At 37.8% G+C, this 26,168-nt stretch overlaps 1 protein-coding gene across 3 annotated transcripts in view; it reads right to left on the bottom strand.

Annotated features, from left to right (window-relative positions):
- Window positions 1-26,168, bottom strand: part of TRPC3 (transient receptor potential cation channel subfamily C member 3) — a 70,405-nt gene that overhangs the window by 16,946 nt on the left and 27,291 nt on the right. For 2 of the 3 annotated variants that reach the window (XM_074341364.1, XM_074341381.1), the window contains exons 4-11: window positions 17,698-17,862; window positions 14,803-15,019; window positions 13,207-13,440; window positions 10,556-10,820; window positions 6,774-6,969; window positions 4,852-5,061; window positions 3,574-3,621; window positions 1,651-1,734 (exon numbers count right to left, since the gene is read on the bottom strand). In XM_074341364.1, the coding sequence (XP_074197465.1) occupies window positions 1,651-1,734; window positions 3,574-3,621; window positions 4,852-5,061; window positions 6,774-6,969; window positions 10,556-10,820; window positions 13,207-13,440; window positions 14,803-15,019; window positions 17,698-17,862 (1,419 nt within the window). The remainder of the gene's footprint in view (window positions 1-1,650; window positions 1,735-3,573; window positions 3,622-4,851; window positions 5,062-6,773; window positions 6,970-10,555; window positions 10,821-13,206; window positions 13,441-14,802; window positions 15,020-17,697; window positions 17,863-26,168) is intronic. The other variant, XM_074341372.1, reaches the window with a different exon arrangement.

The raw sequence follows: 26,168 nt of genomic DNA, 5'->3' as shown, positions 1-26,168 counted from the left end.
TTTAAACTGTAAGAATTTGGTTATATAGCACAGAGAAATAAACCTAGAGCCAAGAAATATACCTAAGTAGACATATTAATTAGTAACAATAAAGGTGGTATTTCAAATCAGTAGAAAAGATACATTCTTCAACACAACCAGCTGTGTAATTATCTGAAAAAAAAAACTGGATCTCCATCCACATGTTGCATCAAAATATATTCTATATGGATCAAATATTATCATGTAAAAAGTGAAACCATGAAAATACCAAGAAAAATATGGGTAAAAATTTTCTTAAATATCCTTGTATGGGAGATGAGCTTTCAAAATAGAACACAAAATCTGAAGCCATAAAAATTTGTAAAGTTTACTACACAAAATTTTTTAAAAGGTGGGGGAAAAACACCCATAAATATTAAAAAGATATGCAACAAACTGGGGGAAAATTTCTCAATTTACACCACAGGCAAAGGGCTGATTTTCTTAAAACAGTTTTTAATTCTTAAAAGAATTACTCCTAATTTATAACAAAGAGCCCATCAAGAAAATTAAATATATATGGTATTAAGCATATAGAACACTAAACATAAAAAAGGGTCAAGTTCACTCATTACAAAGAATGCAGAGTAAAACTACACTGTGATACCATTTTCACCTAACAATTTGGCCAAGATAAAAACCTTTGGTAACATACTAGTGCTAAATTAAGGAGGAAATGGGCACTCTAGTACATTTATCGTAAGATTATAAATTGGTACAAGCTCCATCAAAATCAGTTTGATGATAGTTGAAAAATTAAAATGCACATATACTTTAACCAGACAATTCTATAGATCTGCACATTTCAAATGTCATGTATACAAGGTTACTTACTGCAGTATTACTTGTAATAGCTAAATATTGGCAATATCCTCTATTGCCATCAATAGAAGGCTGATAGATTAAATACAACCATATAATGGAATATAATATAACCATTAAAAAGTAAGGCTTTGACAATCAGTGTGCTAAGCAATTTTGCAGAATGTGCTGCTTCCAAGAAAATTGTATGAAGAGGACTATGCCAATTGATATTACCATACATTATAAATTCCTTGATCCTCATTTTTGTGGTCCTGTACTGCGTCAGAAATCTAAAGATTTGGTAGTCAAAATGAACAACCAGATGGGAAGGACTATACCCTCTTCTGAGTTGGAAAATAGTGTTGAAATGTCACATCCAATATCAAAATGCAACAGATATTTGAAAGTAGTACTGATGCAAAAGTAAAGCCTAGGATTTCACTTGGAAAATAGACTATCTGGAGAAATAAATGTACCAGCTTTTTATACTGTGAGACCATTATTTTCCTAATGTACCAAATCTCCCAGTGCTTTCTGCTCAAGGTATGTGAAAGTGTTCTTTGGAAATTGTGGCAACACTTTGCTTTCAATATCACAAAGCACTCTTCTTCCGCAACCAAAAAAAAAAAAAAAAAAGAAAAGAGAGAGAACTTGGACTCTGATTTCTAAAGTGCCCTCCACCTAACATACTATTTTCTCTGTTCTATTCTGTCCTCATAGCACATCTGAAGAATATAATTCTACTCACTATTCACACACACACACAAACACAGAGACATATGTGGAACTACACACAGATAAGAGATATGTCTAATGAATGCTTACCTGATAACGTGTTGGCTGATTGAGAATGCTGTTAAAACTGTGTGATTCAAAAACTCTTGAGTTAGACTGAGTGAAGAGGTTTAACTAGGAAAAAATACAATTAACCTAGTAAATTAGAATACATTTATATGGAAAGCATAACTATAATCTACTTTATTCGCCTCGACAACATTTGTGGAGTCAACATTCCTAAGGAACATTCTGTGGACGCTGAGTTTTACAAGTGACCTCGTATATTTCCAAAGGTAAAAGTTAATGTGGGCAACATGCTGACGTTTATCAAAATGTTGGCAAGATGAACTGCCACAGAACTGTTTAACTGAAAACACATTTTTAAAAGTTGGCTCGGGTTAAACATAATTGCTCCTGGGGGTCCTTGCATAGTTTATCAAAATGTATTCACAGCACCTAGAAGAAGTTGTGCAGAAGCAACTCTGTCTACTCCTGAGCCTGTGTTCCTCACATGCACTTAAACAGAAATGCATTACAAGTTCCGATGGTAGCATTTGGTTTTTTATAACCCCAAAATATGAGCCAAAGTGATGCATCTTCCTAAGCATCTTGGCCTTATACTCTGACAGGCTCACTGCTCTGGAGAGAACTGGGCTAGAGAATTCTGGTTTTCTTTTTCTTTCTCTTTTTCTTTTTAAGGTTTAACTTTCGAGTGAGTAGGAATAGAAAGCAAGAGACCATTGTTCCTGTCTGCCCTTCCTGTTTGTGAGCAGGGCCTGCTTCTTTTGTAGGTAAGCTGCTACCTGGAAGGTGTGATTAAGGCAGGGCCCTTTATCCAAAAACATGCATTCACCCCACTACCTGCCTTCCCACCATAAGGAAGGGGAGGGATGCTAGGGAGGGAGGAAGTGGCACTGCTAGGCAATGATCCTCCTGATTTTGTCCTCTTAATCGTGGCAGGAGACAACCTTGACTGACAAAGCCAATTCTCCTGTCTGCCACGGGAGGTCAGTATCTGACTGCTGACTGAGGTTAGCTGTATACGTTTGATTTCATGAGGCTCCTTCCTGACTTCTAAAAAGGAAAAACAGAAACATAATTTCTCCAAAGTTTTACTAAATTCAGTACACAGAGAATATCTTTGAATATAAGATTAAAGCAATAATAACAGCTCCGTGCACAATTTAAAAAATAAAATCAAAATGACAGTTTTTAACCAGAGATGGGGAGACAGGGAAGCCAAGGAGCAGGGCTTCTGAAAGATCCTTCCTTCTGTTTTCGGCAAGCTCTCTGAGGAAAGCGCTTCTTCCTGCCAGTGGTACGAGGCGGGCAGGGACAGGAGAGGGCTCCCTAACGGAGCACATCGGCGGCTCCCCTCACATCCTTGTGAGCAAGCTTGTTTTATTTTTAAACAGTGGTCTAGGTAGCCGCATCTACCTAGCGTCTACTGTGCTCTTCTTAAAGGGATAGTGTTTCCCCTCCTACACTACAAGATCAGGAATGAGGTCAGAAGTCAGTGAAATCAGTTGCCTCCAGAGAGAAAACTTTAAGGTGTGAAATGCAGAAGCAGTGAGTTCCCATGCTTGAACAGCTTCCTCTTTCAATAATAAAGCCTTAGAGAATGAGTCAATCCTTAGAGAAACAAGGCACCTTCAAAACCAAGTCCATCCCGGCAGTAGCAGGAGTTACCAGGGCTGGCAGTTAGAGCCCAGCCCCTTAAGAGACCCGCGAAGATGAAGCTGAAGGTACAGCGCAGCCGGTGGGGAGGAGGTGGGGCAGCAACCAAGCCAGAGCTGCCCTGCCTGAGCAGGAGGCAGCCAGGTGCAGCAGGAAGAGCTGGGCATCTGATGCTGGAAAAGGCAAATTCCACACCTACCCCATGCTGGCCAGCTCCTGTGACCTTGCCTAAGTGAGTTATTTTTAATAGCTTCAGATGTCTTATCTATGAAATGGAATAATAGTAATACCTACCTCACAGTGTTTCATGAGGTTCAAATGTACAGCAAAGCACTCTGTAAACTGTGAATGAGGAAGGGCACTGATATTTGTTGAGGCTGGAATTTTGTGCATCTCATACCATCCTCACGAGAACCCTACGAAGTTTTCTCTCTTTCATGGATAAAGTGATTTATCCATGTCACTTTCTACTAAGCCTTAAGCCAGAATTTAAATGCAGGTCTAATGGCAACTCTCTTCCTTCCATTACTGCTTCTCGCTTGCTGTATACAGTGAAGTATTATTTGAAATCATGGGATGTCACAGCCAGTCACCGTCTTGCAACCTAATAGCCTGAAGAGTCCACATCCAGGTCAAAGAAGGTTTAAAAGGCCACCTTCTTAAAGGTGCCAAGGTATTACAAATCTCGGAGAGGCACATCTCCTTTAAAAGGTGAGAAAATAAATTGCATTAATTTAGTTTTTTCCCCCAAGCTTCAAATGAGAAAAAAAAATGCACTTTATGGAGGTAAAATCACTATCTTGTGGGCTCCCAGGCTATTACAGCTACAGACCATTTTCACAACCTTAGGCAAAAATTATATTTTAACCCACACACTTGCTCCTATCTGCCTCACTCCCTGTTATTTGAGGTTCTGTCTGTATCCTTCTGTCTCCTATGCCAATTCTATCTCTGAAAATTAAGTTCATGATAATAAAGTGCTAGCCTGAAACTCATCTTTGTTAAAATCTAGGCATGACTCAACCAGGACAACTCAAGAACAAACCATTCTGGGTTATTTATAAAAGGGGGTATTTATAGTTAATATTTGAGGATGCTCTTAAGCCTGTATCAATGTTATGATATTAGAGCAAAACAGATTATTTAGCCCAGTAAAGGGTTTCTACAAATGAGAAGAATAAGGTGGTAGTGAACTACACATACAACCAAGAGGAAAATGTGAGGTTAGAACTATTTAACTTTGGAATAACTGTTGAGAAGCATGGAACACACACAAAAAACAAAATGTTTTCTAACAATAACTTTTCTGTTTACTTTTAACAAGTTAGAGAAGTTTTTTTGTTAGTGTGTTTTTAATTTGGTAGTTTACATGAGATTCTGACCAAAAGCAAGGCATAGACTAAGTGACTTCACTATGAATACATTAAGTATTAGTCTATGAAAGACTATGGAATGGACAGTTACTTTCAACATCTTCTAAGTTCACATACAAAAATTATTGAACAAACATCAAAAGACAAGGAGAAAGACAAAACATTTATCTTCAGGTCTCAATAAGTTTTTGATACCTACCCTGGACTTTGAGTTACCCATTCCCATTTCTATATCCTTCTGCAGCCTTCTCCTTCTGCATTTGGAAAAGTTAATGATCCGCATGATGAAATAAACAAATGACTTTGGGCTGGGAACTAGACTGAAGGGTGGAGGTAATGTCTTTCCATCATCAAAATAAGATAACCAAAGTTTTGAACGAGCAAACTTCCATTCTACATCACTGTCGTCCTGTGTCACAAAAATAGAAAAACATATAACAACTGATTTTTAAAACTCAATATTCTAGTAATGGATTCCAGTAGGGCCTTACAATGAACCTTAATTATGCTTTTGAAATAGAAAAGCGGCATATATACATTTATCTGCATATAATCTCTATTGGCCTACATAGTAGTCTCAGTATCACTTTTATGATACTCATTTAAAAATTTTCTTTTCCATATGCTTCTGTCTATATCCACTGAAATTTAATCAGAATTTCCTGTCACCCGTCCAAAAATGAAGCAAAAACACAAGAAAAATTCAGGTCAAGGAAAGATGAAAAGATTAATTCCTCCCTCCTTCCTTCCCCCTCTTCTAACGTGGCATATTCAACAATAGTTCCAGCCAGCCTCCCTCCTCATCTAGACCCACCCGAGCCAGGTTGTGGATACAGCACGTTATACTCCAAGGGCAAACGAAAAAGAGCAGCATTCAGATGAATTGCACTTTGCTGCTTACCGTGTCTGCCATATGTCACATACGGCACTCAGTGGCCTATTCCTGCCTAGTATCTGCTTTTATCCTCAGTGCTGCCCCCTGGTGCTGGGCATAACCATTCTAGCTGGCAGGAAGGATGGAGAAGAAATGAAGAGGAGCCTGTACACAGGTGGAAGAAGTTGGCTCAGTCACTTCACACCGCCCAGGCTGCCATTACCACACCCAAGCAGGTGTTCAGAGAGCGTACCGTTTTCTTGTCTGGGACCTAACTTTGCTTTGGGAACACAGTCTTACGTGTTTCTAAAACACAGACAGAAACTCAGTGGACTCAACAAACATCAAAGGACTAAAAAGACCACTAAACCAGAGGATGTAAGGAAAAAAAAACTTATATACGATGATGAAGAAAGGTACCATACCAAGTCCAATCTAAAGCAAAAAGTAAAGTGACTTTAATTTTTTTTGGCAGGGGGAAGGAGGTAATTAGGTTTGCTTGTTTGTTTGTTTGTTTAATCTATTTATTTATAATTTTTTTTAATGGAGGCACTGAGGATTGAACCCAGGACCTCATGCATGCTAAGCATGCACTCTGCCACTGAGCTCTACCCTCCCCAGTGCCATTTCTAGAATACTAAACATTCTCACTGGATAAAGAATATCATCGATGTTTGCCAGATGTCTGGTGATTCCTCTGCCAGGCTGGCTGGCTAACCTAGGAGAGAATAATTTCCCTACAGCCAATGCTGCTTCTAGCCACTAATTGCAAAACTTCAGCAATATACTGAGAGAATCCAGACTGATGGTAAATTTCTGGGGATTCCTGCTGTGCTCCTAGAAGATCCTGGAAGGTGTATTACTATCAATTCAGATGGAAAACACAGAGAAAGTTCCAGGTCCTGCTTGGGTATAAGAGACTTTGTTTAAGTGAGCTGGAGATCCACACAGGGCACAAAAGTAGGTGTGCTATTAGAACAAGAATGGGGTGGGGGTAAGGTATAGCTCAGTGGTAGAGTACTTGCTTAGCATGCATGAGATCCTGGGTTCAATCCCTAGTACCTCCATTAAATAAATAAATAAATAAATAAATAAATAAATAAATAAATAAATAAATAAATAAATAAATAAATAAATAAAACAAATTACCTCCCACCACCCCCCCAAATCGCACATGTTAACTTAAAGAAAATAAATAAAAGAACAAGACAGCAAAGACAGACACCATGGATAGAAAGCAGGTTTACCTCGATTTCTTGATATGAGCTATTAATCATAGCAATGAGCATGTTGAGTAAAACGACCACCATAGTTACATTGTATATTCCGTAAAGAACGTATCCAATATTCTCTATGAATTTGTGGTCATATTTGAGCACAACAGAAGTCACTTCGGACAACCCAAATATTGACCAAAACAAAGTCTTGAAACTTTCTTCTACACTGTTGAAAGAATAAAGTTCACAGTAAATTAACAGTTTTCAGTATTGAAAAGTCAAAAGTAAAAAGCAAGGTAGGGTCTGCATACTGTACAGATGTAAAACGCCATCATAAAAATCATCATAATACCCAAAATATAATTATTTTATTATAGTATTTAATAGAAATTATTCTCTCAGGTTTTTAGGAACCAGTGATTAAGGGGTTCTGATGCCTAGTTTTTCTGTCAGTTATCAGCAAGTGAAAATTCTCTGAACTTGACAGGGGAAAGCTGAAGTCACGCCACGATATCCATTTCTTTCTCCTAGAAGGGTGGAAGTTTGGGGTTTGATTTTGTAGGTGTTTCAGAAATTTAAATCAGGTTTTTGGGAGTAGAGCATGTCGGGATTAAAATTATACATTCACTTCAAGAAAAGTAGGTACAAACGTATTCCTTGCAGCATGGCAGTAGGGAAGAATGAAAACTACCAAAATATCCATCAATAGAAGAGTGAATAAATAATTCTGCTACATCTATAAATGGATTGCTCTGCAGCCACTGGGGGAAAAATGAGATAGATCTTGTTTCATCTGTTTATATAAAATAATATCCAAGATATATTAAGGGGAAAAAAATAAGATGTAGCAAGTGTGAAATAGCCTACAATTTGAATAAAAAAGAGGGGTACACAAAGACTTATATTCTTGTTGATGCAAAAAATATCCCTGAAAGTATCCCAAAGAAACCATTGCCTCTGGAACCAAGGAGAACTAAGAGACTGGGGTCCCAGGGTGACCAAGGGAACAGGCTTTTCACTATAGATACCACTGTACGTGAATTTTATGCCACAGGTAACTTTTAGGTTACTTACTTACCTAGAAGTTATACTTAAGTGGAATTGAAGTCAACAGAATTAAAGATTCCTATTCTATTCCCTTAATTTATATAATCGACTTCCTGATTCTTCCATCACACCAGTTAGCACTTAGGCCCTCACCAGACTAATTAGCTACTTTTATCCCTTAAATGAACTGTATCAACCGAATTTGGCTGGTATTTGTCATACAACCAAGTGGTAATCACTGATCTGTGAACCATAAGAATAATCTTTAAGTTAATTACACATGGAGAATTCCATTACAAAGGAGGGTTCAAAAGTAAGCCCTTTTTTTCAAAGAAAAATTTATGAAACAGTACTTTTATTGATTTGTTATAACAGATTCTAAATAATAATTCTATAGATTTATAGGTTTTAAGACTATTTTATTAATTTATTCATTCAACAAATATTAACGGAGTACCTATTATGTTCTAGAAACTGTGAGAGCCCTGGGGATGGAGGACTGACTAGGAAGGTTCCTATTCCTGTTCCTGTTCCTGTGGAGCTCCTCTCTGTTACGACACATTTGATGGTGTGGCTATAGCATGGATGCTAAAAGAAGACTAAGAAAAATTGTAGCCTCTTTGCTCCTACCATTCATTTAACAGTATCACAAAATTCTCCCACTCTTTCTTCTTGCTCTTTTGCAAACCTTCCTGCCTCTGACTTTGGGAATATAAACTCCTGAGCAATCTGTATGTGTGGGGAGACTGGGATTGTTAAAAAGGAGAGGACACTGGCTGTTCCTGAGCTCCCACTGTGGGCAACAGGCTTTATATAAATTACCTTACATAATTCTCACAAGGACCAGATCCAAACCTTATTGTGCTTATTTTATCTTTGTTTTGTTTTGTTTCATTGCACTTATTTTAAAAACAAAGAAACTAATGCTGAGAAATGTTAAGTAACTTAACCGAAGACCACAGCCGGAAAATGGCAGATACTGCATTCACATCCAGGTCTGCCTGACTTTCCAGCCCCTGTTCCTTTCCCCTGCATCACGTTGCCGTGTCCTCACACAAAGCAGCGAGGACAACATAGAGTGTAAAATGAGTTCTCACAGAGGTCAAAGGGGTGCTATTGCGTGCAGGGTTTCTCAGTGCCTTCCCCATTGGGTTCAAACAGAATTGTTTTTCATTACAATAAAGTAAGTCTCAGTTCTCTTTCACCCCTATCATCTGCTCTGTATTAACTATTTGAAAAAAATTCATTTCAAGACAATTTAGATGCCTGGAAGGGCTTGATACTCTATTTCAGTCTATACAGAACTTATAGACGGTCTAGTTTGTTGCCAGCTGTGGCTTTCCAGGGTACAGATGGTACAGAGGGAGGCAGGGGCCCTTCTGATCCCCTCACCTGGTGGGGGACTACAGTACAGACCCGCCTGCCTCCCTACCACTAAACAGCAATGGGTGAGAGAGAATCTCCATCTGAATGTGTCCATGCTGACAGAACTCAAAAGGACGACGACTAAGGAAGCTTAATCAAGAAAGACTTCATGGGGAAGGTGAGTCCCCAGGCAGACGCCAGGATGACCAAAGGAAGGAAGTGGTGTTACTGTTATAGTGGACTGACAACATTTAGCTATAACTTCTTCTTCCTCAACTCCCTGTACTGACTGATGATACATTAAAACAAAAGTCGATGCTTCTTTTTGGAAATAATAGTAATGTCTACAAAATGATGAAACTAAATTTAATGTGACACATAATGCCATCCAGTCTTACAAATTTGTTACCCAATTGTCTTAAAATAGACAGTTTTGTCTAGGATTTTATGAAATTTTGATCCATTATGTGGTCGAGCATTCACTCAACTCAACAAGATGAACCTTTGGAGCAGTGTAATCACAGACAAGCACTAACTTTTTTTTTTTTAAGGTTTTCTCCATTTCTTTACTTTTTTTTGAGGTATAGTTGATGTACACTACTATATAAGTTTCAGGTGTACAACATAAGGTTATATTCCATTTACAGTTATTCTAAAATATTGGCATATTCCCTGTGTTGTATAATATCTCCTTGTAGTTCATTTATTTTATACATAGTAGTTTGTACCTCTTTCCTCTACCTCTATCTTTCTCCTCCCCACTTCCCCCCACTCTGGTGACCCTAGTTCTCTATATCTGTAAGTCTGCTTCTTTTTTGCTATACTCATTGGTTTTTTTGTATTTCTTAGATTTCACATATAAGTGATATACAGTATTTGTCTTTCTCTGCCTGAATTACTTCACTTAGTATGATAATGTCTAGGTCCATCCATGTTGCTGCAGATGGCAACATTTTTTTTAAGGCTGAGTAGTAATCCATTGGATACATATACCACATCTTCTTTATCCATTCATCTGTTGATGGACACTTAGGTTGCTTCCATATCTTGGCAATTGTAAATAATACTGCTATGAACATTGGGGTGCATGCATCTTTGTGAATTATTTTTGTTTTTTTCAGATATATATACCCAGGAGTGGCATTGCTGGGTCATAAGGTAGTTCTGTCTTTAGTTTTTTGAGAAACTTCCATACCAATTTACATTCCCACTAGCAGTGTAGGAGGGTTCCCTTTTCTCCACATCCTCACCAACATTGGTTATTTGAAGCACTGCTTTTAATGGATTTTTTCTGCTCTTAAAAATATCTTTATTACAATCATTGAATAATTTTTTCTGCTTCACCTAAACTTGTTAGAATTTCCCTTTATCATATCTTTTTTGTAAGATGTTTTACTTACGTGGTAAATGCAGCATTTACTTTAGCCCCAAGGTAGTAAGAATACAGTATGAACATGCCGATCATAAAGGCAAGAAACACCATAATAAAGAGGACCATGAACTTGAATATGTCCTTCACAGTCCTTCCAAGGGAGATCTGTAAGGGGCCGAAACTCTCATTTGCAGGGAGGATGTAGGCGATGCGAGAAAAGCTGAGCACGACAGCTATGGCATAGAGGCCTTCAGATATGATCTGAGGGTCAGAAGGGAGCCATTTATCTCTGGCTACAAGAAAAGAGAGAGAGATTAAAAATGGAACGTTCTATTCATTGCTAACTATGCCAAATCCCTTAAATAGGATCTATCTTGTAAGTAGGTGGTTATTATCTCAGTTGAAACTACTCTACATTTAATTAACTGTCCAGTCACTATTTTTCATGTTAAACCAGAAACATGAATTCTACACTCATACGGTTTCTTTTAATGGAGGAAACGCTATTATAAAGATGTGAAGCTGACTTTGCATTGAGCAGAAACAGAATAAAGCACAAAAGATGAAGAAAGAGGTTAAAATGCTTCATTAGACACAGACTGTGTCCAGGATGACAAAACAACTGACTTGACTCATTTGTCCCCTCGGTTACCAAGTTTATTGACCAGGTATTTTATCATCCTACAGGCTCATTTAGCACAAAACTTCTTTTCCATATTTCGTGGGGAAACTTGTCCATCTAACAGTTCATGCAAGTAAACTGCCATATTACAAGAAGTGAGAATGTCACTGAATCACACTGGTGCTGTGTCAATGCAATGTCTGAGCAATATAGCTGGTTCCTGGAAGGTTTAAAATGCTACTGAGGTACAAAATTCTTGGAGACAGATTCCAAATGAGGACCCCAAAATATCCTTTTCAAGGTCACTTAGTCAGTTCACAGTAGACTATTGGATACTCACTTCCTTGGAAGATCAATGGAACACCACATGGTTAATTTTGTGCAAACTAGGTCACTCCCAGAAGGACAGATGCATTGTAGACATTTACAACAATAACAAAAATGTACATTTATTGAATGTTGAACATGTATCAGACACTGTGCTTTCAATGACCCTATGGACCCGAGGTTATTATTCTCTTTTCAGAGATGCAGAAATCAAGACTTAGAAAGGTTAAAAACTCAATCAAAATCATAACAAGGAGTGAAGGCCAAATTCACAGATTTCCCTCCAGATGATAGTCATTAGACACACATGAGAAAATTTAAATAAACAGCTATTGAAACAGTCAAGATGCGTGTTACACAAAAATACAATCTAATCTAATTCCTTCATTAGAAATGGTAATCATTTATTCATTTGATCTGGCCTGCTTGGTATATAAAAATCTTTGCTTGCTGACAATAAGAGATAACGTGTGTAAATTTCACAATGTATGAAATGCATATCTTTATTTTATCTATTTATTTATTTGTTTGTTTGTTTGTTTATAACTCCTTTCTTGTGGTATGGTTCCTGTAAACTACACATATTTTAGATAAATGTACATCTTCATTTTAGAGCAGGCACCCAACCTTATTCAATAACGTTAACATGCTGCTTGTACTTATCCCAATGTAAGCCTTAATTACACTTACGAAAGAGTTATTCTTCACAATCATAACACATTTAAACTCTATGTCTGAGTTTCCTTACCTTTAAAATGAAGGTTAGATAATAAGTGCTAAAGTCTTTTCCAGGTTTAAAGATGTTGCAACTATATGAAAATTTGCTAACAGCAGCTCCCTAATTTGACCTCAAGGGGTGGCTAACATTGCTTAACATCAGTTTGTGCCGAGCAAGGAAAGCATCTGTATCACTGCACACTGGACATCACTGGTGTCTCCCTGCTCTTCATGATCTAGGGAAGTTCAGCATGAACTCCATTCCACGTCATGTTGAGGAGGAGTAAACATCCTCCCCAGCATTTCTGGCCGTTCTGCAAAGTTTACATTCTCACTGTCACTTTAGCTCCTACTTCCTGCCTCTGCTGAATTTTTGTTCACTGCACCGGTATAGCAGCTCAGCATCTTTTATTATTTTATCTCCTCCAACTCAGGCCCTCAGGGACTTATCTTCCACATTAAGCAGTTTATCAAGCCATCTTCCCCCCTAATTAAGACAATTTCATGTCCTAAGAATACATGAGCAATTATGCTGTTAGGCTTAAAGGTAATTTTCTCCCATCTTGCAAAAACCTTCTTTTTAAAGATATGAAAATTGAGGCACAGAGAAGTAAGTTAATTTGAACAAAGTCACACAGCAAGGGAGAGGCAGTGCCTTAACATGAATACAGTTTTATAGAGCTCTAAAGCTCATGCTTTCTCCACTGTCTCTACACATTCAACACATATCTCATAGTAAACATACTTGCATAGCTTTTTAAATGGTCCTTTCCTTGTGTTATTTTTATTTATTTATTTTTTGTTTGTTTGTGGGGTTTATTTGGGGGGGAGTAGATAATTGGGTTTATTTATTTTTAGTGGAGGTACTGGGGATTGAACCTAGTGTTAAGCACGCACTATACCACTGAGCTATATATGCCCCCCTAAACATTCTCTTTATTGGCATTTCCTTCCAAAATGTAGTTCCAGTACCCTTCCTGAGACATAAGAGAATTCTGCATCTGACAACTTACCATAAGTGAAATACTGTATCTCTGGTGGAAGTGTAACTTCGCTGAGGTCGCTCTCTTGGACATAACTGTCCACATACTGCTGTGCTTTCGTTGCCTGAAGGAAAGCCAGGAATCTGGCCGTGAAAGCAGCGATGAAGATGGAGAGCATCCCAAAGTCCAGCACGTTCCACAACTGCAAAATGTACTCCCTGGGTCCTTCTAGCCAGAGCTCCTTACACTCGGACCACATCATGCCTGTCACAAGATACACAGGTTCCAGAGGAGATTTTACAGCTTAGGCTGAGAGGCTATTATTTCATGCACCATCAGTCCCCATCTATAAAATGCCCCAAATGTAAAGCATGCCCCTAGGTACCCGAAAGCACTGCTGACCACAGCTCACGGAGGTGCTGGGCAGAGTTAAATGGAAGAAGCAGCTTCAGCTCCACCATGTTAGATTTTGGTGAAATATAGTTCCACACGTGACACCAGAAACGATGCTACATTTATAGGGGATGTGGCAGGAAGGAGGGAAGGAAATAAACAAGAAAGGCTCCTCATGTCAAATGACTTTTGGAGGAGAAGAGAAAATTCATCTTTATAAAATCACAATGGTTAATTATCAAATCATGGTGATTATTGGAGAAATAAGCCCATAATTGAGAAACTCACTGTAGACTTTTAACAAGAACAGTTTCCCAATCACTCAGGAGCACTCACCTCATTCCCCTACCCTCTCCTCATTTCAGCTTCACGCTGAAAAGGTGAGGAATATCAATGAAAAAAGAAGAAACCCTTAAGCAGGAGGCCCTAGGACATTATGAAGAAACTGAAAGCAGAAAATGCCATTCTAGGGGAAGAGGACAAAATAGTCCAATTCAATAACTTGTCCTGACTACGTAAGGGAAAAGTATTGTAGAATTTTTTAAAGATACGTAAATGGCTTAAAATAAAATTCATAAAATAATTACTTGGCCCAGGTTGAGGCCACAGGAGCAAATGAGCAGGAGAAACAATCTGTTAATTCAGGAACTGAGAAGATACCAAGAAACACGCTGGGTGAAATAGATACAAGATATGAAATGACTTTGGATTAATGATCAATAGATAAACTGGTTCCAATCTCCATTTTTTTCTCACATTGCTTAAACTTTTTACCTTAACATAGCTATTCAAAATGGGCTATTGTGAGGTGAGGTAATAAACATTTTGAAAATGGAAGTTCTCCTTAAAAAACCTCTGAAACTAAAGCAATAAATGTTCTTTGATCATCAGTTAATTGCCACTGGGTTATTTCAGAAGTATTTCGATTAAATATTTGATCATTACAGTGAGTCACATTAAAAAGACTGCATTTTACTCAATACTTGAAATTAGATTTCTGAAATGTGGTATACTTCTAGTTAGGCTCATGCTACTTATAAAAATTTTACTTAGTGTTAAGGGATACTGTTTAGCATTATCAAGCTCCCAAATGATTCAATTATTTTGCTATTCTGCTTATCTTATAATGGTGATATTGTCACCACATAATGTACAGTAGCATTTTAAACAGAAAATGGCAGTCATTATAGAGACATTATTTTTGTTAGAAATAAGAATACTTAAAAGGCTTACCAAGGACCCAGACCATAATTAACATTTCAGTCCACGTGAACTGGGTGGTTTTGACCCTGAAGATCTGTTTGGGATAGTCAATAACAGTGATATTTGGCAGCGTGCTGATGCCTTCGAATCTGTCTGAGGCATTGAACACAAGCAGGCCCAGGAAGATGATGAAAGAAGCAGCATGTGCCACAAACTTCATAAAAGGGCTTCGCAGAATTTTCCCCAGCTGAGATAAGGCCAAAAACAAACAAACAAAAAGGAAACTTTTACTTCAGAAAATCTGGCTTCCGCTTATGAAAATTACTATACAGGTTAAAAAAAAAAGGTGAAATGAGAATACTTTTTCAAAATTCTGCTTCCATTTCTGAAGAGTTATGCATTGTGAAAATTACTCCTTTTAGGGGCTGTGTCCTCCAAAAACGATTTAAGAAGTCTTCAAACTTCATTGTCTCTAAATATCTAGTTTGTCTTAGGCTATACATAATCACAGATGCATTTCTGGAAATCACAAGGCATATAATGTTATTCTTATTTTATATGAAAGACTATGCAATGTCAAGGTTTTTAGAGTCTAGGAATAGACACTCCAAATTTGTAATGTGTAATTCTTTGTAGCTGAAATGTTATGATGACTTGCGTCCTCATTCATTTATAATTGAAATGTTTTGATGCGTTTCTAGCACATTACAAACGCTTTAAAGACGAAAAAAAGCTTAACTGCCACAGAAGAAAAATTTTCTTCTCATTTCTAAATATTCCATAGTCGATTTGTACTTTGTATGATATAAAAGGCAGAAAATACTATAATCAAGATAAATACCTGTTACTACCCAATAACAACAGAGAGATACACAATAACTAAAACCTCTAAATAGGTTAACTTAATTAAAAGTCATCCCTGGGTCTGAAAAATCATATGAATAGTAGAAAAGCATTTTTAAAGTTCAGTTTATAATGATTTTAAGGTAACTCTTTTAAAATCCCACATGATATAAGGGGATTAAAAGCCCTATGTTCTAGTAGAAAGGAAAAACAAATCCTCCCGTTGCAAGGGCTTCTGCAGTCCAAGAATTAGTATATTTAACAGATTTAACAAGTTCTCTATTCTGCATACTCAGACCCTACTTTCAAACTTAGTCTGTGACCTTAAAAATTACCAAGGTTCACATTTAAAAGACTGTAACTTCAAACAAATGTTTTTGTATGTCCAGAAGCTTAATTTGATGTCAACAAATAGCCAAAGAATGTCCAGCATTTCTGGGACTGGACATGAATGCACACAGACAAATGTCACATTTTCCATATTAGACACAGAAAAATAAACCACACATTTACATATCACTGTTCTGTTCCACAGCTGCACAGAGGGCACATTGGGTCAGCTCATTCATAGTACATAGTGATTTCTTGGGAGTTGCAAGTCTCTTCTCCTAAAGGTTGATCTTTGAAAATGTTAGATAACATTAAAAAAAAGAGCAGCATGCCTATCTTAAAACTGGGATACAGGTGGAGAATTCTTGCTATGTTGTCTGTTCAGCAAGGATGAGTGGTGTATGGCAGGTTAAAAAAAAATGACTCAATTCCCTCCTTTCCCTTCTCTGCGGGGCAGAGTTCATCACACCATTAGCTACACAAAGTGAAGAGGAAAAAGAATGACCTTCAAGATGCCTACTTCAGACCTGATGTTTTACCTGAGAAAGCTGCCCTAAAAGACAAACACATATAAACATAAATTTTCCAATGTATTCCCCCCAAAAGGGGAAATTATTTGGGTGGGTTATGATTTTTGCTTTAACGTGTGCTCTCTCCTTATTTAGTTTCCAGTTTTTAGTGTTTACGTATTAGTGGACTCTTAGGGTACTTTTCCATGATATATAACAAAGGAACTTAGTTGAGTCATCAAAATTGATCAAAATGACAAACTTTCTGCCTTAAACTGCATGGGCAGCTCAACGAGGAAGTGAGATGGATGAATATTCTCACGCGTATATGGGCCTGCGGAACAGGACTCTGCGGGGGCTGGCAGCTGCGCCAGAGAGATGGCAGATTTCCAGGGTCATTTCTGAGTGGCCTTGACTCACTTTGCCTGAAACTGTCTCTGATTTAAACAAAACCAGATTTCAGAATATGAAAACAGGATTAAAGGATCTCAGAACAGCGTCTTCTCCCTGGCAGTGCCCTTTAGTAACCTCCTCCAGATTCTGTTAGCGTGAGTTCTGCTCTTTCCACATTGTGCTCAGACACAATTAAGTTGACTGTATACTGGCAAAGTTGAGAGCGGGATAAAGGTAGTGACCAAAATGATTCAAGCAAAACTGAACAGATAAACAATTTTAAAAATCCAAAGCCCCAGACCCCAATTCTACATTTTTAGAATCTTCTGAAGGAACAAAGGGCTAGGGGAACCTGACATGAGCTTTCTTGAAGAATTTGGATAATATCACCGTTCACAACTGTGCTTAATATTCTCAGCCTTGGATCTCCTTCCAGGTTCTACCGAGCTGCCTTTTCAGTTCTCAGGTTAACTGTTTCTTGGAACAACTGCAGTAGGGCTGCTCCCCTTCCGCAGGCCAGCCCAGTGGACTCTCTGTTAAGCTGGCAATGGAATCAGCACAAGTGCTACTTCACTTAAGCAGCTTTTCCTCCTGCCTACCATGGGGATTTTATCTTAAAAGCTTAAGTATGATATGCCTGCAAATATGATCTATCCCACTAGGACCAAATCCTTTTTCATCCCTTATTTGGATTGATCCAGTCATTAAAAAGCAGAATTCGTGTTCTTGAGTCAATTAACATTCAGAGTAAAACTGATAAAGGCCCTTAAGTAGGAAGCTTTTTCCCTTTTCATCCTCAAAGGACACGGTACGCCAACCACAGAGGAAATGGGGGTGGAAAAGCCTGTACCCTGCTGCAAGGTGCGATCCAGTAGCCGATGGCAAGGAAGGGAAGGCCCAAGGCCACGACCAGCACCACCAGACACTTGATAGCTACAGTCTGTTCCCGCAGGCCTGAGAGGTTCTCGTACCAGATTGTCAAGAGCTGCTGCTGGCAGTTGGGGTGAGCCACAAACTGTTGGTCGAGACAGAGAGAGGGAGAGAGAGAGATAGGTTACCATGCCATTGTCCACAGTTCAGCTGAATGCCAGTGCATCCTAAAGACATTAATGCATATTTTCCCAGAATACAGGCACTGAAGGATTCTGGTAGTATTCTCCTTTACCCTCATTCTATTTTTCAAAATTGCTTGAGAACTCGTACAAGAAGTGAACACAAGGGTAAAACTGATGTTGTCCTTAATTACAGTTCTTTCTGATCAAAACTCCGTATTCAGACTCCTCTCTGGAATCTGGGTGACCCATGCTTTCCTTTGCAGAAACATGTCGCATCGGGCTGTCTGCCAGCTTACTTGCATTCAGTTCAAAATGGAAAAGAAAACAGTTATTTGGTTTACCGTGTACTCTAGCTAAAAGAGAAATGTGTTATGAATTTTCATGAGCAACTTCTAAGATGCTACATCTATGAGAAACATACATGATATGCCCTGTGTGTATGTATGTACTACCATAGCAAGTATGCATAAGGTCTGCAGAAGCTCAATGAAACTGCAAGTATTAAGCTTGGTCCACAAGTGCACTGCTTCCAGGAACTGGCATCAAATGTTACTTCCTTCCTGTTTCAGTAATCTGTCCTCTTTTTGTTGTTTCCGCTCCCACAGGTCAAAAAAACACATTCATCTCCAGCAGTTCTTTTATAACAACAGTTCGAATCAGGGAAAAAAAAAATGAGCAAATTATATTTATTTCACTCCTGTAATTTTATTTTATTTTGTTCTATTCTAGTTTGTTTTATTTTATTGATTTTGCCGACAGATTTTCTAAGGCATCTGTCTGCGTCTATTTAGAAGGACTGGGATTTCTCTAAGGCCCTATCCTTATTCAGGTAGCAGAATATGTTTATAGTCAGGCCAATGTGAAAAGGTCCCTATGCCAAAAAGTAGCTAGATATGCCTTTCTTAGGATAAACTGTCTTATTTGCAGCTGGATATGCCTTTCTTTGAATGCTCAGGTGCACTTTGCCCAAGCTTGGAATTATTTAGGGTCATTCACAAATCAACTATGAGTGCCAACGTATTTTTTAAAAAGAGTGTTTAGCAACACAAAAATCAACGTATCACTGTCTTTTAGGGGAGGGTACAGCTCAGTGGTAGAGACTGTGCTCAGCATGCACAGAGTCCTGAGTTCAATCCCCAGTACCTCCTTAAAAAAAAAAAAATAAATAAATAAATAAATAAATCTAATTACTTCCCCCAAAACAAGACAAAATAAACAAAAAAATAAGGTATCACTGTCTTCCAAAAACAAGAATAAACAATAAGAATGAACCTGTTAGGACCCGTGAAATGTTTTCACAAACTCTGAGAGGCAAAGAAAACGGCAGCAGTTTCCTCTGGGCAAAGCATTCAACTTTAATCAAATTCGAGTTAATGATCTGAATGCTTCTTAGTAACTCTGGGCAATCCCTCCAGTCACTTGGCTACTTATCAATAGCATGCTTACAAGGGAATGAACAGGTTTCCATTTACTGGTATACAGTTTCCCATCAGCTCTTCTAATTAAACAAACAAAAAAGATAAACAAAAAGAAAAAATAAAAGTAAAAACTCATTCCCAGGATAGGCAGTAGAGGGTCAATTTCCCCCAAATCCTCACTCCTGCCCCCAAGTGTGCACTCGCCCTCTGGGAAGTCCACTGACTTTGCTATGACAGCTGCATCGTTGTGCAGAAGGAGAACTTGACAATCCATTGACAGGTGGTGAGGATGAGTTTACAAATGTCAAGTTTGAATTGCTTAACTGAATTTTTTTTTCTGTAACACAGACTAGGAGGATTTGGGAGCTTGAAAGTACTACAAAAAGATGCTATTTTTCCTTACTTAATGAGTTCAATGTGAAAAAGCATATTTTATATTGTAAGTTCCTTTCAATTCAGTTATAAAAGTCCCAGATCCTGAGGCTCACGGGTCATTGCTAGCTGCTACGTATATATTAGATCTTCTTTCCAAACTCAAGATTTTGTCACTCTTCCTAGGTTCTGATTTTTGAAAACAGGATTTCAAGATCAATGCAGTCCTTATTTGAACTCATGATAAGATATAATCAAGTCTGAAGGCTTCCACCTCTGTCCCTGTGGTCTTTTGGATCATTTCCTCCCTGCTTCACAGCTCCTTCTGTGTTAAAAATCCTCATTCCCTCTATGGTTCTTAAATGTTTGTCTCATTCATGCATGCATGCATGCATTCATTCATTCATTCTTCAGAATGTTGTCAGCCCCTCCTATGTGCCAGGCAGGTGTTTGGTACAAGAAGACAAAAATGCATCAGCATTGCATTGGTGCTGAGTGGTCCTTTTCTAGGGCACACAGTAAGCTCTGAAGAAATGTGAAAAAGCTATTACAATGGAGACTTGGATTCCATATGCTTGCCAAGATAGTCAGCATTTAAAATAGTCTTAATTTGAATGTTGGTCCAAATGTCTTGGTATTTGGAGGATCTGCATTTGTGGGAGGTTGGATAAACATTAAATAAAGGCAGTCCTGTGACTCCAGCGAGGCTTGGCTTAGGAATGAGAAGGTGCATTCAGAGAAATCTACAGGTAGAGTATACAGTGTCATCAAACCAGATTACTGGGACGTCAACAAACCCTTTTTTTTTGGAATACGCCAAGGGTTTCTGTAAAACAGAAAATCCGCATGAAGTTAAGAGACACTGGGACATATGTCCATATGAAATTGATGGACAAATTTCCCTTTTGTGGGTTTCTAGCCTTTCCTTCTTAGGTTTTAAGCCCCTGAGTACAGAAATATTAATGTTGTATTATGGCTCTTTCTTCTTGCTCTTCCTTCTTGAGCTAATCTTTAAATTTGAATCTTTAAATGCTTTATGGCATTAATTAAATTATATGAGGGTTACACAGCCTTCAAAGACTTGGTGGAAATCAACCCTCTCCATATGGCATTATATAATGATCAATCTTTGACCCACTGTGACTTACACCATACAGTGTAAACACTTAATATATGTTAAAAACTAGCTAAAATCATAGTATTGCGTTGTACTCATTTTTAAAAATAATTTATAATTCAGCTTAAAAAGTATATCTCCTATACTACTAAAATTCTACCCTCTTCTTTATTGGGGTGGGGTAACTTTATTTATTTATTTAAACCTGGAGGTACTGGGGATTGAACCCAGGACCTCGTGCATGCCAAGCACATACTCTAGCACTGACCTATACCCTCCTCCCACTCTACTTTCTTCTTAATTGAGATCATAATACAGCTCCATATGGCATCTGTTGATTCCTATTAATCCATGAAAAAGAAAACACAGATATTTTCTCCAGTGATTCAAAATCCTAATACAAGTACACAAGGAACATTTTAAAAAAGAAAGTAAAACCAATATAATAGTACCAAGTGAAGGCAAAAAAGCAAATCCCTCTAGGAGATGAATTTGCTCTTTTCAATGACTTTAAAATAGGGCAGTAACCTTTATCTTTTAAAACTGCTTTACCTCCTAAAAAAAATCTCCTTACCCTGCCACACCAGTCATAGCCAGCTGGATAAAATTTGTATGCTGTTTCCTAACTTCAGTGAACCAACAAATTGAAACCATTACAAAAATAATACCCTTATTTGAGGTTTTCTGATTTAAAGGGAAAATGCTCGACACAAGAAGATCTCAATCTTTCAATGGAAAAAAAACTACTGGAGCATAAATAACAAACTTTTTTCCCCTGCCAAACTGATGGATTGTAAACTGAACCACCAATCAGGGCAGGTTATGGAAAACATATAACTTTCAACTTAAGAAAATTCATGTGACATTGTCTTTTCATCAAATTAGCCTTTACGAGCACGATCATCATGGGAATAATGTTGTGTGAAAACATGGCAGGAACACTTTTTGTCTTTCATGATATTGCTGGAGCCACAGTTCATGTACTTGAAAAGAAAATATTCTTGTGAATAAAAACTAGGTCGATCATTCATCCTCTTTTTAATTGAGAAATTAAAACTGAAATTGAGAAATACATACCAAAAACTCACACTGTACAAGTTTTCTGGATTTCATACCTACTGAGCACAAAATTCTGTTAGCAAGAGCTAACCCACTGATACCTCTTGGTGCCTGAGCACGAAGCCAGCAGAGGCCATCCAGCGTGGGACTGGGGATGGTGCCAGCCAGCACATGCACCCCAAAGTCTCTGCATTGTGTTTACATGTTCTCAATGCACTGCTCAATTTTTGGGCTTTCTCTGCACACAGTGGATACCTCTATGTGTCTATATTGCTGTGTATCTCTTTTCTAGATGATTTTTCTGTAGTGAAACCTAACCTTACTGTAGAGGAAGTAAGAGAGCAAGAAGGAAGAACTCAAGAAATGTTCTCCTCTTTCCCAAGAGCCCAGTTTTCCAACGTGAGCAAGTTCTACTATCTTTTATCTTTGTCTAGGGCTTTTTTACAATAGACACAGCTAACCTGAAGTAGGCAGAACTCTCGTTATTTTTATGGCAGGAGGGGATTGATACTCACCCTCAAGTTGGAAAAGATAGCAATACAGTCAGAATTGGACTTTGGGGAAGGGGAGCAAATAGTCTATTATTTTAACTGGAAAATAATGGATATTTGTGCCTAAAAGTTAATTTTCTTATACTCATTTTCAAAAAACCAAATTTCATCCTCCACTCTATTTCATTCTCTTTTGTCGAATAAGGTGAGTAAATCTAGTAACTGTAATAATATTTCCTATCTTTTCAGTTTTATGATTTACCTTAGAGACCCCTCAGAAATGACTCTGGGATGAATAATCTTCAACATCCACCCCCAATAGAAGACACATCATTGCTTGTTCCCCATCAGTACCATACAATTGCTCGTTTCATCAACAGCATTGAGAATTGGACTTGTTTATTCTTTACTAATTTGAGCAAGGGGAGAAAGTATTTGTATGTTAGTATGCACTTCTTTTATTACTAGAGGGTGTGAAAATTTTAAATACTATTTGTATTTTCTTTTCTGTGAATTACCTATCCAAATCCTTTGGTTATTCTTCTACAGGGCTCTGAAACTTTTTCCTATAAATTTGTCTGTGCACTTTGGATATTAAGAATATCAATCCTCTGTAAGTTATAATATAGAAAAATGTTTTTCCCAGTTTGCCCTTCACTTTTGTTTGTGATCTTCCTGATATACAGAGCTATTTAAGTTGCATGCTGTCAAATAAAGATATATTTTTGCTTTTTATTTCTATTACTGCTTTTATGTTAAAAAGTCCTTCCCCACATAAATGTTACATTCATGTTCAGACCTCTCCTATTCATATCTTTTGTTTTCATTTTCTTTTTTGGGGGGAGGGAATTAGGTTTTTAAATTAGGAATTTAATTATTATTTTTTTAATCGAAGTACTGGGGATTGAACCCAGGACCTTGTGCATACTAAGCATGCAGTTTACCATCAGGCTATACCCTACCCTTTCTTCATTTTCCTGATTACCTGTCATTGAGTCTCTAAGGCCTGGGTTGAACTCATGGTGATTACTAGGGAAGACCTGAGCCCTGAGAGTTCTGAGCACAGACAGAGCTCAAGAGGCTCAGAACTGGACCTGGGAGTAGATCTTGGGCAGATGGCAGAAGAGACTTCCTGAGTCTCTCATGGGACCTAAACATTTTAGCATCACACAAAGCTGGTTTCCTTGGTGGAATTATGGGTTGGCTTAAATAAATACAAGTTTATTATATTATCAGTGGGGGATTCCATAACATATAAAGTATTTTGAAATCCCAATGCTTTGCATGTAGCCGTGAGCTACTTCCGTGCCATAGTGAGTAAGGTTCACGAATCGCTATAATCCAAGAGGTGGTTCTACTTGGGAACTAAAAAGGAAGCAGCAGAAGTGGGTGATGGTATTTATCCTCTTTGCCAGATGAAGATGGGTGAGTGTTGAGTGAAGAATGAGGGAAGCCCTGGAAAGAAACAAAGAAAGGGGAATGGGGGCTTTTGGGGGGCATTTCAGAATAGAGTTCTTATATACATTTATTGGCTGAAGATTCTAAATCAAAGATTTTAACTTTAATATTTCTTTTATGGCATAAAACTGACAAAGCCAGAAATACCTGCAAAGTTCTAAATCTCCTTTCAGTTCCAAATACTATTTTTTGGTTTTGGTTTCCCAGCAGTTGACTGACAGCAAATTTATTATTAATTGACATCTCATACATTGTAACCTACACATCAATTTATTGAAAATTAACATGCAAGAAGACATTCACTCTGCAAGACAGTTTGGTTAATAAAACCACATCTCTAGATGAGCTGTCTCTGCTAATATAACACTTTCAAAGCAATGATAAAGGACCAGTGACAACTGAAATCAATTCTCTCCTCTCAGGTGCTAAAGAGAAGAGATGCCTATTCCAAGATCTGTGAATAAATGGCCAGACAGTTTTCTAAAAACAGTTTGATATCCATCTTATTCGAAGTTATCTTTTTCCTCCAATATGGCAAACTCCAACTAGCAAGAATGCTCTGAGAAGAGGGCAATTGAGCTAATTTAAATACTGTGTAACTGACAATTCCTTGAAAAGTTATTTTACTTTGGTATTTACTGAGAATCTTCACATTTCAGTATCTTATTAGGTAGAGGGGAGAGCTGTCATCAATGGCTGGCTATAATCTTGTGAACATTACAATGTGGGAGTTTTCAACATTGTGGTAGAATTGTGTGTGGGGTGTGTGTGTGTGTGTGTGTGTACAGAGGGAGGGAGAAAGAGGAGGGGTGGAGAGAGAGAGAGAGGGATTACCTCATCCTCACGCACTGCTAGGGTACCAACTCTGGCCTAGGTTCCATTGGTCAGAGGCATATGTGCAGGTCTCTGATTTGGAAGAGGTCATATGTAACAGGCAGGACTCAGGGAATCATTTCTATTGGTTCAGAAGCTGGCCATCTGCAGCAGAGACAGAACCGTTCTGTTTGGGCCACAGAAACTCCCTTACCAGGTCAGTTCTGGGCAAGGCTTCTGGAAACACAGCCTAGATAAGCTTGTTCTTCCACCTCTCCTAACGATCTGTGAGCCTCCTAATATTCCTCACTAAACTCCTTTCTCTTTAAGTTGGCTATGTTCTACCACTAAGGACAGGAACCAGCACAATGAATATGTAATGTCTTTGGTGACTAAAAATTGAACTTGTTTAAGAGTCATTATTCTGAGAATGAATTTTCAAATGCAGAAATGTCATTAGCTAATACTTATTGAGCAATCACCATGTACTATGCCTGTGCTAATTACTTTACATGCATTAGTGCATGTAATCCTTAAAAGAACTGGAACAGTAGTTACCATTACTGCCACCACTTTCCTAAGTAAGCGCACAGAGGTATAGACTGGTCAGGTGACTTGCCCTGTCACACAGGGCACATGTGGTTAAAGCCAGTACTTGAACCCTTGCTGGCTGACTCCAGGGTCTGCCCTCTTAAGCACCATGCCACATTGCACAAAGGACAGAAGATTCCACTATACATAGATTGATCAGCTCATGAAACCAGGTCTATTCCTGATAACAGCTTACTTGTTTGTGATTTATCAGTTTCTCTTAAAGTACAACAAATTTCAGTTGTATAAAATATATATATAAGCAATTAGATTCTAGATAACTGAGATTTTTATTATAAGCAGAGCATCATAACTACAATTTACATGAATTCTTTCAAAGCTCCATACCAGTGGCAAATGCATACACATAATAGTTCTATCTGCAGTAACCAGAGGAAAAAAGTAATCATAAATTTTACTTCTGGCAACTGCCTGAAATTCAATAGCTGTGTAATCTTAGACATGTCATGTAAGCTTGGCAAGCCTTGGTTTCTTTGTAGAATAGAAACTCATCATCTAACTTAATGGATAAGTGAACTTAATGGATAGTGAAATGGATAACAAAGGCCTATCGCAAAGATTAACCTGAGAGTGTATGTAACAGTGCCTTACAAAAATGTATACAACTAACAGATTTTATCATCATTAATCACATTGTAACAAATAGTTTATAAAGTTCTTTTGCATATCCTAATCCATTGAAATTCCATCCAAACCCTGAGATAGATAAGAGGTATTAGCCTCCTTGTATATGAGGAAAATGAAATTTTTGAAAGTTTTATGTCTTATCCAAGATCCCACAATGGGTAAAAAGTGGAAAGGATTAGAAGCTAGCTATTTGACTTAAAACTTTACCATGATACTTCACTTAATCTCTTTCATGAAGGAAAAAAAATCTTCTTATCAATAACATCTATTTTTATTATTCAAAAAACCTTCCTGGAATT

This window comes from Camelus bactrianus, chromosome 2, assembly GCF_048773025.1.
Source record: "Camelus bactrianus isolate YW-2024 breed Bactrian camel chromosome 2, ASM4877302v1, whole genome shotgun sequence".
Taxonomy (NCBI): Eukaryota; Metazoa; Chordata; class Mammalia; order Artiodactyla; family Camelidae; genus Camelus; species Camelus bactrianus.
This window is presented reverse-complemented; position numbering and strand designations above follow the sequence as displayed.